Genomic DNA, 25,509 nt, shown 5'->3' on the forward strand with positions numbered 1-25,509 from the left:
TTAAACCGCCATGCTCCGAAAAGCACGCTCTCTTGTTAGACTGTCCCATCCGGGTATTCTTAGCACGGACGAAAACAAGGAAGTAGGACTTTAGGGGAGGTAGCAGTGATTGTTCAACCTAAAGATAAAATACAAATCTGCGGGCAACACAAAGAAGGTGATGTACAAATAAAATATTGTTAACTGAAGGTGTGTTGACTTCACTGTCGTAAATCATGCCGTTGGTTGCGACTGACACCTGCTGCGATTAATACTGATATCCAGTGTTAGGCAGAGTTTTCAGTTCCTATTCTCAGTATTGTTTATTGTCTCTGTACCTTCAATGACTAAGGCTAAGACGACTTATATTTATTAGTGGCCTAATTTTAATATCAAGAACTAAAATAAGTTGACTAATAAAATAAGTACATTTTGTGTCTTAATTGGCACAATGTTTTTGTTTCTTTCTTTTCTTTTTACTTTGAGCTACTTGCAGAACAGCTGTAGCCTATTAGATGGTCACATTTTAAATGATTCTCTTTCTGTATAGTGAGCTCCTGTAGTTTTGTGAAGCACTTATTTGGGACTTGATATCAACACTTTTGTACTTCTATTAATATTTCAAGTAAACTTGCTTGAATGCTAGACTTTTTTCTTACTTATAGCAGAATATTTCTACACATATTTATTTGTCGTCTGCCTTGTGTTGTTAGATGCTTGTTTTTCTATCCTGGATGATCCTCTGTGTGCTACTGGGTAGCGAGGCCTCACCCATCAGCTGCTACAATGATGGCGGAGATGCCACTGATTGGTAATGCATGGTCCTAGATCAGTTACAGATATGCTTCTTCATACATTTGTTTTGAATCTGGTGTCATGAATCCTAGAAAACTAAAGGAGTAGCCTAAATAATGTTTCATTTTTTACCAAATAAACCTCAATAAGTAAGTAGGCAGTTCTTTTATTTCTTTTATGTTTTTCTCAGGTTCTATATATACAAGCTCCCAAAAGAACATGGCAGAAAATCCCCCATAGCAGGTGAGATGTATTTACTGCTGGAAAATGGCAGTGAAGGCTGGACTGAGGGGAAGGGTTCGTTGAATGACACCACAGGAGCACTGGGGAGGACTGTTGGACAGCTGTACTCACAGGGAAAGGTCAGTTTTACTTCTCCTATTTTAACCCCCCAATGAAAGGCAGTGTATTTCTAAAACTTTCTCAGTTCCTTATTCAGTACATGATCAACTCAGGTTCTTCAGAAATTAGATTTTTACCACTCAAAATTATTAAAATTATTTTAAACATGTATTCCTCTTGACACAGCTGGTGTGCACATATATTTAATTTACCTAAAGTTATTATCATTTTGTTGACTTTTTTTGCTCCCATATTTATTGTATGTAAAACATACTTCTGCAATTTTTACACAGAACACAGAGGTTGCATACATCCTCTACAATGACCAGGAGCCATCTGAGGACTTTGGTGCCAAATTGGTTGAGAACGGTGAAAGCAGAGCGGGGCACACAAAAGGTGAATAGTACAGCTTTTCTGTACATTAGATTAGCCTACAAAGGTATGACATAATACCCACAATCTGAATCTCAGATAGTAGTTGACTTTTATTTACAGTCAGTTAGCTGTAATATGTACTCAATATGTTTTATATGTTTGTTGATATTCACCAGACATAACAGATGACATATAATAGATTGAATGTGGAGAAGAAACAGGAAATGAATTGGCATGGAACAGTGTTTCAGACATAAATTGACCCTTTAAGTTCTATCGGGAAAAATTATCAGGACAAAAACAGTTGGGGATAAGGTAAAAATACATTTCTGTATAAGGGCTGCATTTATGGAACGTTGTTATGACTGCTGGTGTAAAAATAGGATTTTTAGGTTTTTTATGTCAAATAAATATATTTTTAAGATGGACTATTTCTGTGCCACAAAGCTATCAATTTAAATATTATGTTATGTACAGTGTCATTTTAATATTGATTTTAATGTCTACATTAACCATCTGGACCTGTTTCATATCTCTGCTGCAGGTGTTTTGTTGCTGGATAAAAATCAGGGATTCTGGCTGGTCCACAGCACCCCTCTCTTCCCTGCCACACAAAAGACAGGGCAGTATTATTACCCTAGCAGTGGTGTAATCAATGGGCAGAACTTTATCTGCGTTACCTACCCACTCGATGCCTTCCAGACTATAGGTAAGGTTGAAGTTATGCTGTACAACGTCTTTGCAGCAGTGGAGTGCAGTTAATGAGAATGTTGAGCACATGTAAATGAATGGTATTCTACTGCAAAGAGCTGGAAGGGGAAAGGACTTAAAATACTGAAAAAAACTCAAGATGAATTTAAAAACTGCAATGCCACTGAGTTACCAAGCAAAAACTGTTGCAAAACAGTGTTTCAGGGAACCTTTTGTTTTGCATGAAGATTTAATCCATTGTGACAAAACTACTAGAAATGTATTTTCTGTAAATAAGTATTTTTTTTCACTAAAGGGAAAACCTCTTTTGTGCCAGAGTAGTATTATTAATCTTTAACAGGAATTATTGCTTTGTCACCCAGTACTTACTTAATAATCCAGTCACTGATAAATATTGGCACAAAAATAACCTCCTGCTCTAAATAAACAGTGTGAACAGGTGTCATCACCATGTCACCCTGCTGCCTCTGCATCTCCTTGGCAGATCTAGCAGCTGGCATAGTTGCTATGGCAGTGCCTGGGATAATGTAATTAGACTGAGGTATGTAACCATAGAGATGCTGGCCCTCGTGTTGTGGCAGGAATTTACCTTTATCTGATCCTCATCTTTCCAGTTGTTGAGATGTTGATGTGGACTTGCTGTGTGTAAGTGATTGGTCAAACAGAGAGGGGTGATCACAGCTATCATTACGTCTTATTTTTCAACCAAAAAGCGCATAGTTGCACTTTAATATTAACATTGCCTTAGGGTGAATTGTTTTTGTTGTTGTTGTTTAACTTCCAGAAATATTTAAAGAATGTATAGAAGCTTTTGTTTGTATCTTAACTTTACATTTGTATAGGCCAAGAGCAATTTGAATTCATTTTTTAATACCCCTCAGAATGTTTAGTCTTTGTACAATGGGATCAGTATTGTTTATTTACATAACAAACAGAAGCACCATTAATCTAATTTGTTTGGAACAACAGGAGAGCAGCTGCAGATCAATGAACCTAATGTTTACGACTGCAACATCCCAGAGTCCTTGGCATCCCTGTTGCCTGCTCTGGCTGATGTCTGTAGAAAACATCTGTCCAGTCAAATTGTTCCCCGTGTCAAACTGGCATCCAATCGCAGTGTCACACTGACCTCACAGGGTGGCACCAACTTCATCAGCTTTGCCAAAGGAGCTTTGTTTGATGATGGTAAGACTTCAGAGAACTTAATAAATAGTTGTTCACATTTGATTTTAACTTTCAGTTTCTGTGCAGTTAAATAACATATACTTCCTTGGATATTTTTTCCTTACACACAAACACACATATAAAGTAATCCATTCATAAAAGCAATAAAGGGGAAAAACATCAGGGTGAATGCATTTATATGGAGTGTAAATAGTTTACCATAAACAACTGTGAGAGCTTCGTATTCACATTAATCATTTTCCATGCTTTATGTTCCAAAAATCAAATGATTTAATGCCATTCAGACAGGAAATACAACACATGTTCTCAAAGCTTCTCCCTTCATTTTCAGACCTGTACCATGCTTGGGTGGCCCCAACCCTTAAGTCAGACCTATTGGTCCAGTTCTGGATTCGCTCCAGGGGCATCCTCCCCTCTAACTGTTCCCTGGGCTGGAAGGTCTTGGACATCACACGCATCAACCCAGGGGATACATTCACTTTCAAAGCTAGCCAGGACCATTCCAAGTGGGCGGTTAGTCCCAAGGCAGCTGGGCATAAATCTGGAGGAGGCTGGGTGTGTGTTGGGGACATAAACCGGAATGAGGCAGAAGAGAAGCGAGGGGGAGGCACTGTGTGTCTGCAAGATCCAGTAGTGTGGAAGGCTTACCGGACAGCAGCGTTGGAGTGTGAGGCTTGTGGAGGAGGAACAGTTCAGTGTTGACACCCTTCAAGTGCCATATCATTTTCTTGAACTTTGGAGTCTTGTATGACTCAAAACATGAGTCCAAACAACACAGAAATTAAAATAACTTGAGAGAGTTCGGGTCTTTTGTTATGTGCTTTAGATTTTATCACAATTGTACAAACATTCACTTGGACCTTAAAATAGCTTGAAGATAATGATACTGACTGTCTGGAATCTGAATAGAAAGACTTAAAGCAAGATGAATATACAAACAATGTGTTTGTTTACTTTATCCACAAGAAAAGTACACATGTGTTAGACATGTAGAAACTGCTTTTTTACCCTGCAACATTGGAAAATCTGTTACAGTGTGTCAGCCAAGACCACTGAACATTCATATTAAAGCAAATTTATCAAAAGAAGACATGTAGTGCATAAATATCTTTGATGTGAAACTATACAACACCAGAGGTGGTTGTACGTCCTCCATGTGTAAACATTATAAACATGAGAAAGTGAGCACCCAGAAGAGAAAGGCACTAAAATAATCAGTAGCATAGCGTTACACTAGCACATGACATCCTCTTTCTGGCCCTGGCATGCTCATGCCTCAGCCAATGTAGCAGCCTCAGCGGCACTGAGCACAGGACATGACGACCAGAAGTCAAAGGACTCACTTCAAAGAGGTTGTGTATTTGTAACATGTTAAATCAAAAAATGAAGTCAGAATGGAGGCTTTGCATGGCTTGTGTAAACAATAATAAAGCTGTATCCTTCTAGGTTGCTGAAAAATATGGCTGTGTAATTTTTGAGATCTTTTTTTCCTTGGAATTGTTGGTTTAATGGTGATAAAATAACTGCAATAATCATTTTGTTGTCCACTAGGTGTCAGAAGAACCACATGCCTACATCCAGTGTAGAGACCTGGGCTTTTGTGTTGTGAAATTATGCACTGTACGTAGACAGATTCATCCTCCATTACAACTCCCCAAAGGTTTCCTAAATTCCAGTTTTAAGGTTCAGTGCGGTGATTGTAGTCATCATCTTGGCAGTTGGTGTGAGGGGAGGTGACACCACGCTGAAAATGTGTGCTCTGTGATGGCACCGACCTGTCTCTCAAAGAAGTGACACACCCTTTAATATCATTTAGACAAAGTAATAGTACGCTTGTACAATTGTATTGTTGTCTGTTATCTATAGAGACCTAACCTCAAAGTTCTTTTTTGCTGTAAAGCTGGTCATTGTAACATGAAGGTCTATGGGGCTTCAGTGTCTAGTTGAAGAACTGCAGGTTTGAACAGTCAACTGAGAGAGAGAGTTTCTAAACTCTGGTCTTCAGTTTCTCTGTGTAAAGGCACCATGAACAGAAGGTCAATTATAGTTGCAGATAACATTCTTGACTGTAAAAGCAAAACAAGTGGGTTAAAGAGCCTGAAAACCATAGCAGCCCTCCATACATGTTGAAAGAAATAGCATTATAATAAGTTATGATAAAAATTATTGCAGCTTTAAGGTTATTTTGAGTGGGACATCTTGCAGACAGTGTATAGATTTTTTTCTATGTTCACTTAACTTGCTTCAGTGTTTTGCTACAATAATTCTGTTTTTGTTGTGTTCATATCTTTTTAGATCTCTATACACTAAACAAACAAAAAAGTCTTAATACTTTCACTGCATCATAGAAGAAGCATGCTTTAACCAATAATTAATTACTTTGTTTGAAAAAGTCAGTCACAGTTGGGGCATTTTCTTGTACGTTTTACCAATTTGTATTAGCTCTTATTCATTGAGTTGGAATAAAAAAGTGCTAACTGACAGGGACTTGGGAGTTGGTACCAAAAGCACTCAGTTAAAGGCTCCTCCTCTGGGTGTAAGTTAGTGATGCATATATTATTTGAAATAAGAAAACAGGCAGTGTTTAACACAGCAGCTTCCGGTCTGAAATGTCAGCCATGCCTTACTTAATGGAGTCGCACATTAAAAGACCTGTTATCTGTGTTCTGGTTGGGAACAAACTTGGTAGAACATCAGAAAAAAGCATATTGTAGATTTTTGTTTTGTTTTTGCACAAACAAGGCCACATTTAGAGTCTGTGGGGGCATGCCTGTCAAAACAGAGTCTGCACCAGTCTCCTCCCCTTGGCCTTGATTCGAGGAAAAGTGGCACTGATCTCTGGGCTGTTTGACAGTGAGCCAAGCGGAGTGTTCCCACCTTTCCTTCTCAAGAGGAAGTCAACACTAGACGATGTCATGGCATAGAAGACGTTTCCTGTTGCAGGAATGACCAGTTCTGCAAAGAAGAGAAGATAATAATGAACAAGATTTAATGAAACGTTCGATTTTCTGAATAGAATGCCTTTACCTTTTCCTTCAGGCAGAAGTTGGATCAGCTCATATCTGGATGTCTGTTTGGGGTCCTGATTGTGCTTTTCTAAAGCAGAGTGGATCACAGCAGGGGTCTTATCATTGCTTGTAACCTTGAGGTAAGAGATTAGAATAATAATGTCAATGGGACAGCTTCATGTGCACTAAGATTATTCTGGGATCACAGTTCCTGAAACTGATTCTAAAGACTACACAGACCGCCAGGAAAGCTGTGGGTATAGCGTGCTCTAAATAAGGAGGGCTGGAATTTGTACCAGAATGCTTCGATACAGGTTTCCATCCTGCAGATCCATCCGTATCCTGACGATACGCATGTCAGGCCCAGACCCTTGGATGTTATTGGAAGGGTTGTTGCCACAGGAAGCTGACCGGCGGTGTGATTTTGTTGGAGTGGATGGATGAAGTGCGGTTGGGGTGTTTTCATTGGTAGAAAGAGAAGTGTCAACATCCAGACAAGACACAGATGGTGATCTCATATGCTGTATAAAAATAACAATAATCATACACACTGCAAATGTAAATCCAAGCAAAAAGGTATATCAACATCTGTGAACTAGTAAGCTAATGCAAATGCAAACTTTGTTAATTTTGAGGTCTATATCTTCAGATTCAGTCATTTAGATCCTTCTTTTTACTGGCTTGCCGAGTATATTAATTTACCTTTGTGAGTTTTGAGAGTAGGTTATTGACTGGTGATTGAAAGTCAAAGAGGCTGTCACTGTCTCCAGCCAGGTTGGGCTGGGAGGTGCTCAGACTGTAAACACACAAACACATTTACCTTGAGGCTGCAAAAACAGACCATTTTCTTCATCCCAGTTAATCATTTACAGTACTATTTATTCATGAAATTCTATTTCAAATTGTTGTGTTGAATCAACACAACATCAAAACATTTTTTTACATTTATAAACTGGTAGCAGCAAACTTGCCTGCAGTCTGGCATTATTATCATTTATTATTTCCCTGTATAGCTTACTCTGGGCACTGTGTGATGATGACTGTCGGTGTATGACTACGGGGACTTGGTTCACAGGGTGCCTCAATTTCATTGGACAGTTTGTAACTGCAAAAGACAAGTTGTTGAAACTGAATATCAAATTTCAACCAACACAATTTTATTAATTCCATTTCTGTTATTCTTATCAATGACTGAACCAGAATGTACACTGAAAATCCCCACACAGCAAGGGATTTTAGATTGTACCTTTCCTCCTCTGTTAGTGTAGGTATGCTGTTATACCACTGTATGAAGGCCTCATCAGCGGTGAAAACGCAATTTTTGCAGGAAGACTGTAGGAGCCGGATTTGTGCTAAGACCTCAAATTCCTGTTAACAAAGGACCACATCACCACAAAGTTTCTTAATTAAAAAAAATGCTAATCAAGTGCTAGGCATGTTTTCATCTTTATAGGAACACCCTCCACCTAACCATTTCCCCCTCAGATACTGCGTGACTCCTGTTCTTTCTTTTATTCCCCATGTGGTAATACTGAAGTGTGTATCATTTCTTACCTGTGTCTCTCACTAACTAAAACTTATTGCAAAACTCACCCTTCTCCTTTTGTCAAAGTTGATGTAGCCATTCTGCAAAAGGAGTGACAGGATGTGTTTACTTAATTTCAAATTGTATTATACTGATGCAACTTCCATGGGAAGTGACACAGAAATGAGATTATCTTACATCCAGCCTGTCCTTGATCGCTGTGTCCAGCATGGTGAGGTCTGTAAGGAAGATACCCAGGTAGGGCACAGTGCCTCGGGCACTGGACTGTAAAAGTTTTTGAAAAAAAGCATCAGTTTCTCAGAGGTTTATACTTAAGAAAGGTAAAAAGCACACAGCAAGGGATTTTAGAGCAACTGCCTGTGGCTATTTCTCAAATGATTGCTCAGGATTCACATACACTGACCGCTCACTGTTGATTTCACGCTGTGCTCCTGCTTGGTCGATTCCCTCTCCCCTTTAAAAACACACTGTTACAACCCCCTGTTTAGCACAAGGTACCAGTGTCTAAGTGTAGAAAACACTACTCGTGCTTAGAATGTTATGAGTTAATAAATTCCACCTGATTCAACATAAATCATGTGCCTGCTGCATGTGCCTGACTCCATCTGCTGATGGATCACTGACTTCCTGACAGACAGGAGGCAGCATGTGAGGCTGGGGAAGAATGTCTCGGACACAAGGACCATCAGCACCAGTACCCCCCAAGGCTGTGTACTTTCCCCTCTGCTCTTCTCCCTTCTACCAACTGCTGCACCTCCAGCCACCAGTCTGTCAAGCTGATTAAGATTGCAGACAACACCACCCTCATTAGACTCATCTCAGATGGGGATGTGTCCACTTACAGGAGGGAGGTGGACCGTCTGGTGTCCTGTTGTTGCTGTGTATGTTTGCAATTAAAACCACCACTCATGTTCTGTTCTGTTCATTGTATGTCTGTTATGTCATGTCAATTTATAGCCTTACTTTTAGATTACATTGTTTACCTTGTTTTACTTTGACCTTATTTTTTATCTTAGTTTTATCTCATTCCATGTTAATTACTATACGTTTTATGTATGCACCAATCACTAAGGCAAATTCCAAGTAATGCGAATCCTCTTCACCTACATGGCAATAAACACGATTCTGATTCTGATGAATGACATTAAATCGATGCTTAGCAAAGCTAATATTGTATATTAATTACTAAATACGTCTGAAAAAAAATGAGTCACATTCATATTTGTCCCTGTTTTCCAATTTGTACAATTTTAATGACTTTTGCAGGGTCTTACATCATCATAAAGTCTGGTAGGGGTGTACAACCCTTCAGACTAGAATGTTTGATATTCATCCAGGATGTGGGCTGTAAAGTTAGTGAATATACTTCTCTTATGTTCAGGCAGATCTGAGGTTTTGCTGGAAAACGGTCATTTTAAGTTGCTTGTCTATTACCGAAGCTTTTTAAAATGTTCTTGTTTACTGATTTTACAATAAGGAGAATAACTTTCAAATGTTAAACTCAGCTTGTGAGCTCAGACAGAGATGCCTTTAAAGAGAAGTTGATTCAGCTACCTACAGCTGATTGCTGAATTTTCACTGCACTAACCTTGGTGAGGTGTCGGTTGTTGAGCCTGTTGTCAACGTTGGCGAACTTTGATGTCCCCTCCTGCAAGACGAAAAAAGAAAAAAAATGGGATGTGGTCTCTGATGACGCTGATTACCTGCCCCACCCTAATGTGTTTCACCTGTGTCTGATTGTCTTCCCTTTCCTCCTGTATTTAGTCTGTGTCTCACACAGTCTCCCCTCACTTCTTGCCAGATCGTCTTGTGTCTTTATTCCAAGCGTTCAGCAATCATCTTTCTAGTGATTTCCTAGGGTTTGACCGTTTTTGGATTTTGACTTTTGTCTGCTCCCTTTGGTACCTGTATTGATTGTTTTTGTGTATTGTATTTCTGTATCGTGTATCTCCGGCCTGGACTTTTGTACCATTGCCCTGTTGGCCTGCCTTTTGTGTAACCCTAGCCTAGGAACACTTATTTCTACTACTGAATCTAACTCTTCTTTGAGTCCAAACCTCCTAGCAATTTTGACAGGTGCTACCAGAGCAAGACAATGCATGCACTGACACAATAATGTGTTTGCCCACTTATCTAACAAGAGGAGGTAAATAACCCATAAACCAATAAAGTGGTGGTGTGTTACAGAGCTTGTTAAAATCAAGTATGATTAATTGTAATTATTACACATGGAGGTCTATGGGAACAGACTCACTTTGAGCTAAACATAAATGATCATTTGAGGAGCTGCAGTTTTTGGAACATTACAGTTGTATAGAAGATTGAAGCAAGACCTCTGGACCTTTCGCTGCTCATCCAAGCAGCTTCATCAGTTCTAATTGTTTGGTGGGGAAACATGGTTTATATGTGGTTGCAGACCTCAGTGGGTGGGTTTGGGTAAAACTTACAGACAATAGTGATGATCTGGCTGACTGTGCCAGGTGTGTCTAACGACTGGCTAACGACTATGAGACTGCCGGAGGGGGACTGGTTGACAGCCCATTGTTCTTGCTGTGAGAATGTGACTTCATGTGAAACTTCCTGGGAATGGATGGAAGCTGCATTGTATGTGGTAGAAAGATGATGTCTGAGACCACCACCTCTGTTAAGGGAAGGTTTTTCCAGCTTAACATAGATGGCTTCCTTGACTCCTCTTTGTAACCATCTTTTTTCTCTGTCTAGGATGTGGACATTGTTGTCCTCAAAGGAGTGTCCTTTCTCTTTGAGGTGGAGGTGAACAGCTGAGTCTTGTCCTGAGGAGGTGGCTCTCCTGTGCTGAGCCATTCTTCTGTAGAGTGGTTGTTTAGTTTCTCCAATGTACAGATCAGAGCATTCCTCACTGCACTGGACTGCATATATCACATTGCTGTGTTTCTCCCTGGGAATCTTGTCCTTCGGGTGAACCAGTTTATGTCTCACTGTTGTCATGGGATGTCATGGTTGTTGAAGATCCTATAGAGTTTCTCTGATACTCCTGAAACATATGGAATGGAGATGTTCTTTCTCCATTGGTTGTTCTCCTTCTTCTTGTTAGAGGGTCTTGTTTTTGGGGCTTTGATGAGTGCCCACTTGGGGTAGCCACAGGTTTGCAGGGCCTTCCTGATGTGGTGTTGCTTCTTCTTCTTCCCCACTGAGCTGGTGGGTACAGTTTGTGCTCTGTGCTGCAGGGTCCTGATGACTCCCAGTTTGTGTTCCAGTGGGTGGTGTGAATCAAACAACAGACAGGTACTGGTCCGTGTGTGTGGGTCTCCTGTACACTTCCACATTGAGGCTCCTGTCCTCCTCAATGTGTACTGTGCAGTCCAAGAAGGCCAGATTGTTGTCCCTGGTGTCCTCCCAAGTGAACTTGATGTTACTGTCCACTGCGTTGATGTGTCCTGTGAACCGTTCCACTTCATGGTTCTTAATTTTGACCCAGGTGTCATCCACATATCTAAACCACTTCTTCCATGTAAAGGTTGGCCACAATTGGAGACACAGGTGGGCCCATCACACAGCCATGCTTCTGTCTGTAAAATTTCCCATTGTATGTCCCATGGTGTCGTCTGGGTCCATTCAGATCTTGTCCAAATGGACCCAGACGACACCATGGGCTCATTTGACGTCACCTCCCTGTTCACCTACATCCCAACCTCAAAAGCCACAGAGATGGTAAGGAGATGCCTCACACAAGACAGCACACTCAAGGAAAGAACCAACCTCACGCCAGACCACATCTGTGACCTGCTGGACCTCTGCCTGAACACCACCTACTTCCAGTACAATGGGAACTTTTACCGATTCCATTGCATGCCAGAAAATAATCACATTCATACAGTCTTCTGCTAACAACTACACTTGTGTTCTTTATTTGGATAACAGCTTACCTCCTTCAGGAGCTCTCTGCTCTGGGAGTAGTTGTCTTTGTCCGAGAAAATTTCTGACAAGTCCTCATATCTCCTCATCACCTCTCTGTGAAGTAATTACAGAGATCAGACAGTTCAACGCTCTTTTCTCTTCTCATATTATTTGACCTGCAGAAATGTAGTAAAGATATTTTGCATAAACACAGCTCAAGAGTCAGGAAATCATAGTTATTACCATAGTTAATACCAATTAGTTCATAGTCGGTCTGTTTACATTGTTCTTGTTTACAGTTAGTAAAAACATTTTTACAGAATGTTTTATATTAAGACATGAAGTTATTGAGGCATGAAGTTAAAATTACAATTCGCTGTACATGTGGCATGTTACAATGACAACAAAAGCCTATTCTATTCTATATCACAATCCCAAATCACTATTGATTGTAACATTTGTTTAGTGTTTGGCTATATTTTAAAAGCATGCATTTAGCATGATTAAAGGGTTTGTAGGTTAGGAGAAATATTGCCTTTTAAAAACAGTGCTGGCATGGATGAGATTTTAAGAATTACCCTTGGGCAGTCCTGAGAGTCATTCAGCCACACACCTGTCAGTTTCCTGCCATGTCTTCTTCAGCCGGTGAATGGGATTGCTCTGCAGAGCAGAAACAATGGCGTAGAGTGAGGAAAAGTTCTTCCTGGCCCGGCACTCCTGTTAAGTACAGATAAAGAAGAATGCTCTCATTGATATATACTATTTTAATACACTCATGCACACACTGATAACTGAGTCCAGCTGGAGTTCAGTTACACAGTCACTCTGATGTGCTGAATAACATATACCGGTGCAGAACCTTGTCCTAAGAGAAATGTAAGGGTGACTCTGGGACAGTACTTTTGCAGTGAACCTGCTACTAGGTCTTCAATATTTTAACAGATGGTTACTGTGCACAATTAAAACAATTGAAACTATTAGTTAATATGTCACAGTGGGTAGATTAAAATGTTCTCTTTGCCTTGAGGTTGTACATCACTCAGCACTAGAATTGACTACTGCATAGCTGTTTTCTTTTATTTAATCTTCCACGTCCTCTAAATTATGGAATGTCCACAACTGGAATTGGAGACTCATATCATATTTAGTGAGGAAGAAAAATGCATCATTGGTTGTTTTTGGAAGCCTTGACACCCCAGATCATATCGATGAATGACATATCAAACCCAATAGATTGAAAATATTTCTTTGCACTTTGTTATATTGACCTCTGCCACACTGATCCATTTCTCCAGGAGTCGGGCCCTCTGCTGGCTGCGCAACTTTGTAGGATAAAGGCAGGATGCTAAAACCGCATTGGCCAACTTGTTGAACTGACGTATGGTGGCCCGCACTGACCAACAAACTCCTTCCCTCCCTTTCTTGTCCCTCTGAGACCACAGGGAGCCCAGACAATGGTACGGGACAAGACCGACGAAAAGCTCCTGAAACAAGAGAAATCTGCATAAACACTTAATTTCTGAAACATCTGTAGTTAAACTATCTGACCTTAAATGTGAAACAAAATCAAAGCATGTATTGTCATGTCCACAGCAAAGAAACACGCCTTGATGTACAATATAATTCTTTATCTGCATTTCACTATGAATGCAGTTAAAGGGCTAACCCTTTAAAAATAAAGTACAATATAGCATATAAGTCAAGAATAATATGTATATGATCTATAGAAAGAAAACCATCAGTACAATGCAACATGTGCAATATCAGTTATAGTGGTAGAAGGAGATTGTCCACTAATTTTCTGCTGATAGTTTAAATTTCTGTTTGTTTGTTAGAAGCATGAAGGGTCAAGGATAGAAAATGTAAATTTATCACAACAGAAAATATGATAAAGTAAATGCTGCTTGAAGTACAGGTACAGCTGTAAGAACAAACCAAATATTTGTTAATGTAAGGACTTTATTGTTGTACTCCCTCAGTCTTAAAGGTTAACTCACAGTCTCTATTTTGGTGAGCTGCTCAGCAATGAGCGCCGCAGGGAATCCCAGGACGCTGGTAGGCTCAAACTTGGAGGCATCAGCAGAAGAGCTGGTGAAACTGGCCTGATCTGCAAGGAGTAATTTAGCTCAATAAAAATGGCTTCGTGTGTACCTTTGAAAATCTGCTAGCCTTTAGATCACATAAGCTAGAAGTGTTCAATATAATAATGAAGTTGTTTTATAAAGTTGTGGTAGAGTTTTCTAGCCAGTTAAGAAAACGTTAATAATTTACTTTCCTAAAATAAAAGATAATTTACATTCACCTCAAGATTAAAGGATGAGACAAAAGAAGAAACAACAACTCAATATGAGTTAAATATATGAATTTATAGTATATATATATATATATATATATATATATATATATATATATATATATATATCTCGTATTTATTAAAGGTAGGGTAGGAGATTTTGAAAGTAAACACACGCCCCTTTCTCTCGGAGCTCACCCCGAAGCCACGCCTCCCAACCAGTCTGTGACCTCGGCCATCATGCACGTACCTCTCTGGTAGAGGTAGAGCAGGAAGAGAGTGACAACCAGCCAACTCTACACGCAGGTGCGCCTACTAGGATTGGCTGATGTTTTTAGAGTTTTATAGCTTCCACAGATGATTCATATTCTTCGTTTTAAAATGAAATTGCCGAACTAATCGGTTGCTGTCGGATTGTAAAGAGAAGTTACACTAATTTAACAAAAAGAAAGAAGAAAGAAAATCTCCTACCCTACCTTTAATTTATAATATATATTTGGCAACTGTTCTATCTCCAATCCTCCTTTAATGTAAACTTTTATCCCTGTTTAAAATACAGACCTTCATGGGTGTCAGGTAGCAGGGCTTTCTCACTGAGCTCCTCAGCTATCCTGAGGAGGGAATTGCGGAGATCAACTGCAGATGAATCCTTCGGGAGGAGGGGAGCCAGTCGCAGAAGTCGAGAGGGCTGCCCCAGATTCTTAAAGTCCTCAGGATACTCTGACAGCCATGTGCTAAACACTGTGCACACTGCTCTATAAGGGAGGAGAGAAAGAAAGAAGCATGTCTCTTGGTCATCAGGTATTCATTGTGTGTTAAAAGAATTTCCTTATATATCCAGTATATCCAATATCATGTAGAAGGCTAACATAGGTAAGTGTGATTTGACACTGTTTAACTCTGAGCAGTTTTGCTCTCCTGCAGTTCACCTTAGCTCTGCAGAGCATTTTAGCATTGTTGAGTAATGTACTGTTGATCTTTCAACACTACCCTACCAGTCCAGCAACAAACAGCAGGAGGTGCATATATGGAATCATAGGCAAGTTGATGTGTTGGCTACATCAAATTATTAATATTACAATGTTACATTGCTTACTATTTATTTTCCACAGTAAGAAACACTGCCTGGCAAAAAGTAGTCTCTCAAAAAGTTCAACTAGAGGATTAGCCATGGTATACAACTCCTCACTTATATAAGTCACAAACAAAGATGCTGCATTTTTCAAAACCCACTTGTTGAAAGATTGTCTGACATGGCTTCTCTTGCTGTCCCCAGGAGGGTTCTCTAATCTGTGAACAAAAAAGACAAAGTTCATAAAGCAGCAAAATGCTTGATAGTATCACTCAATTCACAGTATGTGCATGTGTGGTGTAAAACATGGGAAAAGCACGTATATGACTAAAGGTGCGATGTCCTTCCTAAAGTGATTGGCAACATGTTGATAAAGACATATGACTAAAGGCTTTTTTAGCAGAGGTGTTGTCCTATAGTTACACTGGGCTTTGTGTTCCATTATTGGTGTTTGCCTGGTGTTGCCATTGAGAAGACATCATTTCTACATGTATGCAAACATTTTATGGAGGTTGTTTAGTTATTTTCATTCTTGAGCTGCTCCTCTGTTTCTTTTAAGCATTGTGTTGTGGAAGAATTTATACCCAAAACACCCCAGCCATTTTACAAGAACAGATCGGTAGTATTGACATGAGCCTTTTCTTGAAACTTTAATGTTGCACCTTGCTGTGTGGCTCGTTTTGCTAGTGTGACAGTGTATTGATTAGCATGGTGACTACAGGCCATTCAGAAAGTTCCCATATTTTATCATTATTATCCATGAAATAACAAAATGTTGATTTCTTTTAAAGCGGTGACACGAGCTGTACAAAGCTGTAACTTAATTTAGCATGTTTGTGAATGAGCAACTCCATGTGACTCTATTACGTATTTTGAAGTCTTTTTCCTGTTCTGTAAAGATTTGTATTACAGAGATGTGTCTCTCCTGCAGCAAGATATTTTCAGCAGCCTAATATTAAAGTGTGTTTGAGGGTGTCCCAAATGGTGTGTGATTATTCACACAGAGGCACTCTTCGCTTGATCTGCTTAAGGCTTCTAGTTGTGATGTCTATTCTTTGATCAAGTACTGATAATACACTAAATATAGGCCTACTGTCTGTCTTTAGTCTGAAATTTCACTACCTCAGATTGCACTAAACCAACCACACAAGTTAACAACTGCTGCACTTTAGAAAAAAAGATTTTAATAATAAGATAAATGTCAGTTGTACCTGTCAGTGAGGATGTCCAACACTCTCTCTGTGGAGATGAAGGACCGGTAGGTAGAGAGGAAGATAGTGACAAAGGAAGAGTCTCCCATAGAAAATGAGTGGAGGAGGTGAAGCACCAGCTTCTCCTCAGTCCCTGCTTTCACACACTGTGAGCGAGAAACTGCTGACTGGAAGGAAAGAGGAGTAGGTTATTTTGAATATGAGATGTTTATAAGATCTATGTGGCATGGCATTCATAAATTTACCATCGGACTAGTGGGGACAGCATGCTGCTGTTTGACCACAACTGTGTAGATCACTCCATCCTCCTCTTCCTCCACTACAGTGGACTGAAGCAGAGAAACCAAGAACTAAGTTAAACTTTATCCTAGTGGTTTGAAAAAGTGTTTGTCCCCTTTGTGGTTTTTTATTTTGTTGTATGTTTGTCACATCAATGATTCAGATCATCAAACAAATTTTAATAGACAAAAATAACACAAGTAAACACAAAATGAAGGTGTTTATTATTAAAGGGGAAAATATCCAAACATGACCCTGTGTTTTGGCCCACTCATCTGTGCAGAATTGGTGTAATTCAGCCACATTAGAGGGTTTTTGAGCACGAACCACCTTTTTAAGGTCCTGCCACAGCATCCCAATCCGATTCAGGTCGGGACTTTGACTAGGCAACTCCAAAGTCTTCTTTTTGCAGTCCCACTGAGCAGTTCCCTGTCCTCTTCAACCCCTCTCACCTCTCCTCTATTTTGGTTCTGGTCTGGTTCATACTAGTGATTCATGTCATTAACTGTGTTTGCTGCCTTCCTCATAGTTCTCTCTCTCTCTCTTTGCAGGTGCTCTGCCTTCAGACCTGCATGCTGACCTGCAGGCCGGCCCCTGATCATCCAAAGTACTGTTTCCCAGAATCTCTTTGAGTCCTCCTTCATGGCCTCTCCGAAATCCTCCCAGGCCCGAGTTTTCGCCTCCACGACTGCCCCAGCTGCAGCTTGCTTGGCCTTCCGCAGCTCCACAAGCCAACCAGGCTTGAGTGTCAGAGACACACGGCCAAAGGTCAGATTAAATGTCTCTCATTTGTTACTGAATTTCCTTGGATGGCAGCATGATGTCTGGATTTTGAGGACCTTCTGGCCTACTCCACTTTGTCAGGAAGGTCCTATTTAGGTGATGTCTTGATTGAGAACAGGTGTGGCAGTAATCAGGCCCAGGTGTGGCTGGAGAAATTGAAGCTGTGACAGCACAGTTCATTTATCTTTAACAGGGGGACAATCACTTTTTCACACTGGGCCCCTTGGGAATAGACACCTTTATTTAAAAACGACATTTTGTGTTATCTGTGTCTAATATTTGAATTTGTTTGATGATCTGAAACATTTTAGTGTGACAAACATAAAACAAATCACGAAGAGAGCACTTTTACACACCACTGTGTGTACATCATCAGACAATGACATGAAAATAAAAACATAAATAATCCGTATGTGTAAACAAAATCAAGCTAACTTGAACTGAATTCTCACATGTAGCTTAATTAATCAAGTTTTAGCTTAAGGTAAAGTTCCTGGCACAATTTTATAATTGACTCATAGTAACATGAATGTTACACTGTAAAACCCAATCCTCCTTACCAAATCCAGACCACAGTACCAGGTGGTCTTCATCGGAGAGGGCTCTGCCTGCAGGAGGAGAGATATGGTAATCAAAACAACAGCATGTGGTTTATTAGGGCCCGAGCACCGAATGGTGCAAGAGCCCTATTGAAACCCTTAGGATTATTATTTTTTTTTTTCCCCCTCCGAGATCGCATTTTTGGAGGCCTTAACATGCCCAAAAACTCACCAAACTTGGTAGAAAAATTCATTCGCCCGAAAAATTTTGAAATTTGCTGACTTTTGAAATGCACATATAAAAATGGCTCTATAGCGCCCCCAACGCGTAGCCCCTCTGGCCGGTTTGACACAGGATTATGAAAATTGGCACACATATGTATCACCTCAAGACGCACAAAAAAGTCTCTTGGACCCCCCCTCCAAACCCAACAGGAAGTCCGCCATTTGAAGGTTTGTGGCCATTTTTGGCGATGTGTGACCCTGCTGCCAAACTTTTCACGCCTCGCATACTTCAACGGATTGAGCTGAAATTCGCCGTGTCCACTCAGGACACCATAGGGAATAGACGCATTCCAAAACTCTTACAAAAGTCTGACGGTGTGGCCGGGGCGTGGCCTCAAAGTTTGACCATTTCTGAGGACACAGAAAGTCTCTATAACTTCTTCGTTTTCTGTCCGATCTGTACGAAATGTCACATGTATGATCAGAGTCTGACCCTAAACACATCTATACAACAATATTGAGGCTTTGATAGAGCGCCACCTACTGGCTACACAAAATGTTGTGTTTTCATAGGTTTTTCTGCCTGCCCCCCTGGCCTGTTTTGAGTAGGGTCATGAAAATTGGTACACATGTGTATCACCCCAAGATGCACAAAAAAGTCTCTTGGACCCCCCCTCCAAACCCAACAGGAAGTCCGCAATTTTGAAATTTCTGTTAATTTTTGGCGATTTGTGACCCTCCTACAAAACTTTTCACGCCTCGCATACTTCATCCAAATGAGCTAAAACTCACTGTGTCCACTCAGGACACCATAGGGAATAGACGCATTCAAAAACTCTTACAAAAGTCTGACGGTGTGGCGGGGGCGTGGCCTCAAAGTTGACCATTCGCCATTACAAAGGAACTCACTGTATTTATTGCCCTAATGCGTAGCCCCGCTGGCCAGTTTGACACAGGATCATGAGAATTAGCACACATGTGTATCACCCCAAGACGCACAAAAAAGTCTCTTGGACCCCCCCTCCAAACCCAACAGGAAGTCCACCATTTTGACTTTTGTGGCCATTTTTTGCCTATTTGTGACCCTGCTTCAAAACTTTTCACGCCTCACATACTTCATGCAATTGAGCTGAAATTCACTGTGTCCACTCAGGACACCACAGGGAATAGACGCACTCCAAAACTCTTACAAAAGTCTTACGGTGTGGTGGGGGCGTGGCCTCAAAGTTGACCATTCGCCATTACAAAGGAACTCCCTGTATTTTTTGCCCTAATGTGTAGCCCCGCTGGCCAGTTTGACACAGGTTCATGAAAATTAGCACACATGTGTATCACCCCAAGACGCACAAAAAAGTCTCTTGGACCCCGCCTCCAAACCCAACAGGAAGTCCGCCATTTTGACTTTTGTGGCAATTGTTTGCCTATTTTTGACCCTGCTTCAAAACTTTTCACGCCTCACATACTTCATGCAATTGAGCTGAAATTCACTGTGTCTACTCAGGACACCATAGGGAATAGATGCATTCCAAAACTCTTTCAAAAGTATTACCATGTGGCGGGGGAGTGGCCTCAAAGTTGACCGTTCGCCATTACAAAGGAACTCGCTGTGTTTTATGCAGTACTACCCATATACTTTATGCAATGTGGACAAAATCTTACAGTACTGCTATGGACCCGAGTCTGAACAGATATATATGCTAATAGGATGATACGGTCATAGCGCCACCTACTGGTAGCAGGAAAGTTTGGTTGTAAACATGTGCTTGTTGTATATCTGTGGAAATGAGAGGAGGAGAGCATAGCACAGGACAGTATAGGAGATGAGAGCATAGGAGAGAAGACTGCGATGACCCCGCGGATCGCAAGATGCGCGAGGGCCCGCAATGCTGCTTGCAGCTTTAATTAAATCATCTTATTTGAAAATGAAATTAGAATAATTTTGGATTAATGTCATATATTATCACGAAGAACACACACTTCAGAGGCTTTCATGTTTAAATAGTCTAATGTAAGTTCAATTCCACCACACAATATTTGATCTATTCAGATAGAAAACCTCAAGCATCTTCAACATAGCCAAAAATGACCCGAAGGTTCCTCAGTTGTTGTAGATGCCAAAGTAATAAGATAAGATAATCCTTTATTGGTCCTTGGGGACATTCTTGGTGGTACAGCAGCTACAAGTCATAGCAGCACACATTGTATAAAAAATTAGAACTGAATGAAAGAGGAATACTTGTAATGATAGAGTGATTTCAATACTGGTTATTGCACAGTATGACCCAGCATTGTAAACATTATACTGTCCAAGAAGCTGCTGCAAAAGTTTGTCAAGCTTGTGATACACCCACAGTAGGTATTGGAAGAGCTTAGTTAATTTTCTAATATTAATGACTGTACTTGTAAAGATACTTTCACTAAATGTTCACTACTGAGAGCTGCAGACATAGATGACACAACAAGCTTGTTGTAAGCCTGATTACAATGCTGAAGTGGGGCTGATCTTGCTGTACTGGCCTTATGGAGAGCCTTAAACGGCATTAGACTGCGTGGTGGATTGCATTGATGTATTTGAAAAGAGCTCTTAAAAGTGTAAACTCTGTAAAAGCAACTCCTTACACTTACTTTATCTATGGGCCAAAACTGTACTGACAAAATCTTCACGGCCTCAGAAGTGTTCAGCTAACTTTGTAACCCTCCACCAGAGATGTGAAAAGTACCAAAGACCCAAACTTGAGTAAAAGTACAGATCATCTACCAAAAAATGAGTAGAATACTGAAGTATTAAAAGTAGTCTGTCGTCTTTAAAATGTACTCAAGTATTAGAAGTACACAACAAAACCAGTAGGCCTGCACAACCTAATGCCACAACTCCCAAAATGAATAAAGAGGACACAGGAATGGATTCTCTGTCTCTTTACCTATGTAGATGGAGGGAGTGGTGTAGAACAGCAGAAACAGTCATTAGTGTCACTTAAACAAGTAACAATAATCATAACTACAGTCAAACAGCCACCAGGCTCTGTGGATTTAAATAAGTAATGCACAACAACATATCAGTAACAAACTGTTTCCAGGGGATTATAAGAGCACACAGGACAAAGAGGAACAATGTAACTGAGGCATCCGTCTCACTGAATAACAACACAAACACTGCCGCTTACTTGTGGGCCTATTGAGAAACCTCCACCTCTCGGCCTCCGCCTCCCTTGCAGGCGAGTATTAAGCCTCAGTGATGTACAGAACGTGCACGGCTTGAAAAGTCTATGTGTCTGTGCACCGAGTAATGACGCTGGCTTATAAAAATGTATCGGAGTAAAAGTATTCAACTCATTAAAATGATGTGAAGTAAAAGTAAAAGTAGGAGGAAAAATGATACTCCCATAAAGTACAGATCTGCCTTTTTAATATTTAAGTACAGTGGTGAAGTAGTCCTACTTTGTTTAATTCTCTCCCATTCACCTGCTGGTTTTACACACGGGTCCCCAGTATTAGAGCAGCGGACAAGGATGGAGCAGAACTAATCAAATAATAGGTATGTGTGGCAAGTCTTCAAAACATGATGCAAGATCAAAGTATAAGTCTGCCCAGATGTCCCACATTGTCACAAGGAGCTTTCGTCACCAACTCTTAACAGACAGCACAATCTGCAAAGATAATCAAAGGCTTCAGAGATTGATCAGCTGTTTGTTTAAGGACCAAATCACAGAGAAAACGTTAAGAGGTGCTGGTATTGCTACCAACTCCACTGGCTCAGAATGTTTGTGTACTCTCTCTCTCCCACTTTACAGGGAGCAACACAGGCATCTGTGCAACATGTGGTGTGGGAACATCAGCCCAAACTCTACTACTTCCTTCCAGATCATTACCAAGAATTATATCCACCCCTTCTACAGGCAAAGCTGGGGAAATCATAATTCATCATAATTGTAAACCAGCCTAGGTGTAGACTGGTTGTCCGCCAACTGTGAGGTTGGTAGTTTAATCTCTGTTCTTTGGGCAAGACAGTTAACCGGAAGTAGCAGCACAACTAGTGTGAAAGTGACTATGCTTGTGTTTGCAAATGAAAAGTAGAGTTAAGTGTTTTGAGTACCTAGAAAAGCACCTTATAAATGCAGAACATTTACTTGAAAGTCATGACTGACATGTGTCACTGACAGTGACATTGATTCAGCCAGTATTTGGCTGGTCTGCAGGATTTCTACTGCTGTTGCTCTGAGTAGATACTAGTCTGGTCTGCGTGGATTCAATTTGGATTTCCAGGTGATGGTACCAGTGATGACAGAATAAACAACAACAAATAGAACATACAACAAATCAGAAAAATAAAGCAAAGCAACACCTAGACTACAACGACAAAAACATGATTTGGGACTGTTGTGGGCTTTTGCTAGAAAAACTAAAATCCTAGGTGTTTTCAGCAATATGCAATTACTGTACCTTTAATGAGGCAAGCACCAAGAGATCACAAAAAGAACACCCCAGTTTAGAAAAATGATTACGACTGATATGATAAAAGAACTTGCTGTGAAGGAGAGTCCAGACTCATGTCCTAACTTTCACTGAGGGCCAAGGGCGGAGCGGGTAATCGGGAGAGGCGGGAGGATTCCCAGTGGGTCGCTTGAGTCATGGGCCGGTCGGCGACGAGGAATAGTAGTAATCACGGTAGAATATGAGTGAATGTTTGCAGCGCTGTTCGCGCTGAATCGACCTGTCTCTGAGAGAGAGTTTGGGAGCTACCATTTCACACAAACACGCCTTTGCATAGCTCACCGTTAGTTTAGTCCACCATAGCCCGTCTCTACCAAAAGTCGAGACGGGACAGGAAGAGACCAGGTGGGGCTGAAGAAGCCAGGTTACAGTGCTTGGCAGCATTATTTGAGGATGCTGCCAAATGTGCAAAGCTCACTGACATGTTTTCAACTAGCATAAATACATTGAGCTACACACGTCACTTTGAACGTTGTGTTATGTTACCACAATTAATAACTAACTAGACTAAACTATAGACTAGCATATAAAAAATGTTCATGCCTTTACATAGGCAATGGCTGTTGAAATGAATTTACATAATATATATTTAAATAGTGTCATCTAAATAATTGAATAAATAATCATTATTAAATAGTTGAATGTATAATAAGTGTGCTGTAAAAGAATTCCTTTAGGGCTGGCTTTTTGTAGCATCTGAGGAGCAAAGCCAGGCAGACAATATTGATGAAACCAAAATTAGGGAGGGCACAGGCCCAGCTGAACGGAGTGGTGGTGAGTAAAAAAGTTGTTTTTCAGGACTGCTTACAGTTCATTGTGTTGATACATTAACATGACAAAGATGCTGTTTGTGTCCTGGCATTAGTATTTCCATCTACATATTATAGGTGAAGCAGATGCTGAGAGAAGGGAAAGAGTGACAGTGCCCAGTGAGTCTGCAGCAGCCCAGGATATACAGGCACAGGGGAAGAAGAGGCCAGTGTAGATGAGACTGAACATTTTTTTTTCATCCATCCACAAGCACATGACCTAGAAATGTTTTTAATCACCACCCTCAGCAGCCTATTAAACAGCCCCTACATTTTTTTAGTTATAATGATTTATTTGTTATTATTTGTTATTTCTGAATATTTTTTCGCACTGTAATAAAACGTTTATATTACGTGCTACATTTTTGCCTAATTTTTCATGTGGTGAATAATGGGCCGGTCTTGCCCATTAAACTCCCGGGCTGAAAAGTTGTCCCACTCCGCCCCTGATGGAAAATGTTTATAAACTGATTCCAGCTTGTTTACATTGTATAAAAATCAATAAAGAATTTTTTATGATAATCTTTTTCTGTGTTATAGGCATGTTTTAAGTTCTTTAGACTTCAAACACAGTTGTGCTGTTTCCATAGAGGAGCAGGACTGTATGTTGTAATGTAGAATGGACCCACCTTAACTGAACATGAGACAGAAATTAAAAATACGCTGAAGCTCTCGATAAAAAACATTTTTTTAAGTATAATTTACAGAGAACTGTGATTAATTTTCATATTCATATTCATATTGTGCTGTTTTTTGATGATGGGTGTGACAGCTTTTTTTGTTTACACTTAGATTACAGCATTTAAAACACAACACCACAATTGACGTCACCTTATGCTGACACTTTTACAGCTCTGACTTTTTCCATGCTAAAACATGCATGAGTGAACTCATTGCTGGAGTGGATCTGATAGATAGATCACATTAAGAGCCACCACACTCTGGTATTCTTCCTCATAAACCTATACTGCAAATGTTAGTCTTAATAATGATTTTTAAGCCCATGTTAGCTGCACATAGCTTTGCTCAAATTACCTGGCCTGACTTGATCGAAGGTCAGAGCACCAAGCAAGGTGGCCCTTGCACTGAAAAAAGATCTGCTCTGCATAATACCGTGTGTGTGTCAAACCTGTTCGTCTGCCTACCTATTTAATCTCTCCATGCTTCTATGTAAATTTATCTCCCCCATGAAATCAGCCCAAACACACACACAAACACAGAAATGGTCAGGCAAGTTACCTTTTTCCAGACAAGTCCCGACAGGTAGCAATCCCCAAGCTTCCTGGAAACCTTCAGGATAAATGCACAGCCTGTATTTTAAGTGTTTCCATTGCTTCTCATTGATCGTTCACTTGTTATTGCTATGTAGCAACTGTGGCTGACCTAGATCTGCATGTCTACTATTTGATTCTCTACGTGTTGTGGCACACAGAACACACCTGAAGCAAGAGCTAAGTCCAGCCCCTCAAGGCTGCGTCACCTAGACACACCTTTTACACACACACACTACAAACACAGATAAGAACATGGTAGTGTTGAGGAGACAACAGTCATTTGCTACCACACGCACATTAAAAACAATCGGCATTAAAACCACATATGTACACATGAATTATCTCACAAATGAAGGCTGCGGACACATGCATGAACACATGCTACACACACACACTGACTGACAAAGCCCTGAATCTATTTCCAGAACAATACCCCTTTTTTCAGTTTTTTTTTTCAGTCTCTCAACCCTCCGACTCTCTTTCTTTGTTGACGACCTTCCCATGCAGAAAAACCTGTTTGACTGAGTGTCCTGTTTAATGCAGATCTTAAAGCTATAGTTTTTATTCACTAGCACTGACTTACAGTTCGAGGGCTCAGAGGCTTTGTAAGAAGGGGCAATAAAAGTTCACACTAAACAGGAAGCAAGCTGTGTTTATTTTAGAGGCTACTGACAAAGTGAAGTCATGTTCACAGCTCTCTCTGTATGGTGTGTTTG

General features: G+C 40.4%; 2 protein-coding genes across 4 annotated transcripts in view; one reads left to right on the forward strand and one right to left on the reverse strand.

The window, feature by feature from the left end:
- dnase2 (deoxyribonuclease II, lysosomal) lies at positions 1–4,475 on the forward strand. The gene is made up of 7 exons (XM_028426623.1): positions 1–157; positions 693–790; positions 965–1,136; positions 1,410–1,512; positions 2,036–2,200; positions 3,172–3,387; positions 3,719–4,475. Exons 2-7 carry the CDS (start codon positions 693–695, stop codon positions 4,087–4,089), a joined length of 1,125 nt encoding a protein of 374 aa, XP_028282424.1. The 5' UTR covers positions 1–157; the 3' UTR covers positions 4,090–4,475.
- Positions 4,188–25,509, reverse strand: part of rgl2 (ral guanine nucleotide dissociation stimulator-like 2) — a 26,968-nt gene continuing 5,646 nt past the window's right edge. For 2 of the 3 annotated variants that reach the window (XM_028426620.1, XM_028426618.1), the window contains 18 exons: positions 18,016–18,063; positions 16,639–16,722; positions 16,394–16,560; positions 15,344–15,400; positions 14,672–14,865; positions 13,815–13,924; positions 13,086–13,301; positions 12,431–12,534; positions 11,847–11,931; positions 9,530–9,589; positions 8,119–8,205; positions 7,989–8,021; positions 7,642–7,763; positions 7,414–7,500; positions 7,098–7,191; positions 6,692–6,916; positions 6,415–6,529; positions 4,188–6,342 (listed from right to left, as the gene is read on the reverse strand). In XM_028426620.1, the coding sequence (XP_028282421.1) occupies positions 6,161–6,342; positions 6,415–6,529; positions 6,692–6,916; positions 7,098–7,191; positions 7,414–7,500; positions 7,642–7,763; positions 7,989–8,021; positions 8,119–8,205; positions 9,530–9,589; positions 11,847–11,931; positions 12,431–12,534; positions 13,086–13,301; positions 13,815–13,924; positions 14,672–14,865; positions 15,344–15,400; positions 16,394–16,560; positions 16,639–16,722; positions 18,016–18,048 (2,055 nt within the window). In that variant the 5' untranslated portion in view covers positions 18,049–18,063 and the 3' untranslated portion in view covers positions 4,188–6,160. Of the gene's footprint in view, positions 6,343–6,414; positions 6,530–6,691; positions 6,917–7,097; positions 7,192–7,413; positions 7,501–7,641; positions 7,764–7,988; positions 8,022–8,118; positions 8,206–9,529; positions 9,590–11,846; positions 11,932–12,430; positions 12,535–13,085; positions 13,302–13,814; positions 13,925–14,671; positions 14,866–15,343; positions 15,401–16,393; positions 16,561–16,638; positions 16,723–18,015; positions 18,064–24,758; positions 25,104–25,509 lie in introns of those variants that run through there. The other variant, XM_028426619.1, reaches the window with a different exon arrangement.

Source organism: Parambassis ranga, chromosome 16, assembly GCF_900634625.1.
Source record: "Parambassis ranga chromosome 16, fParRan2.1, whole genome shotgun sequence".
Lineage (NCBI taxonomy): Eukaryota > Metazoa > Chordata > Actinopteri > Ambassidae > Parambassis > Parambassis ranga.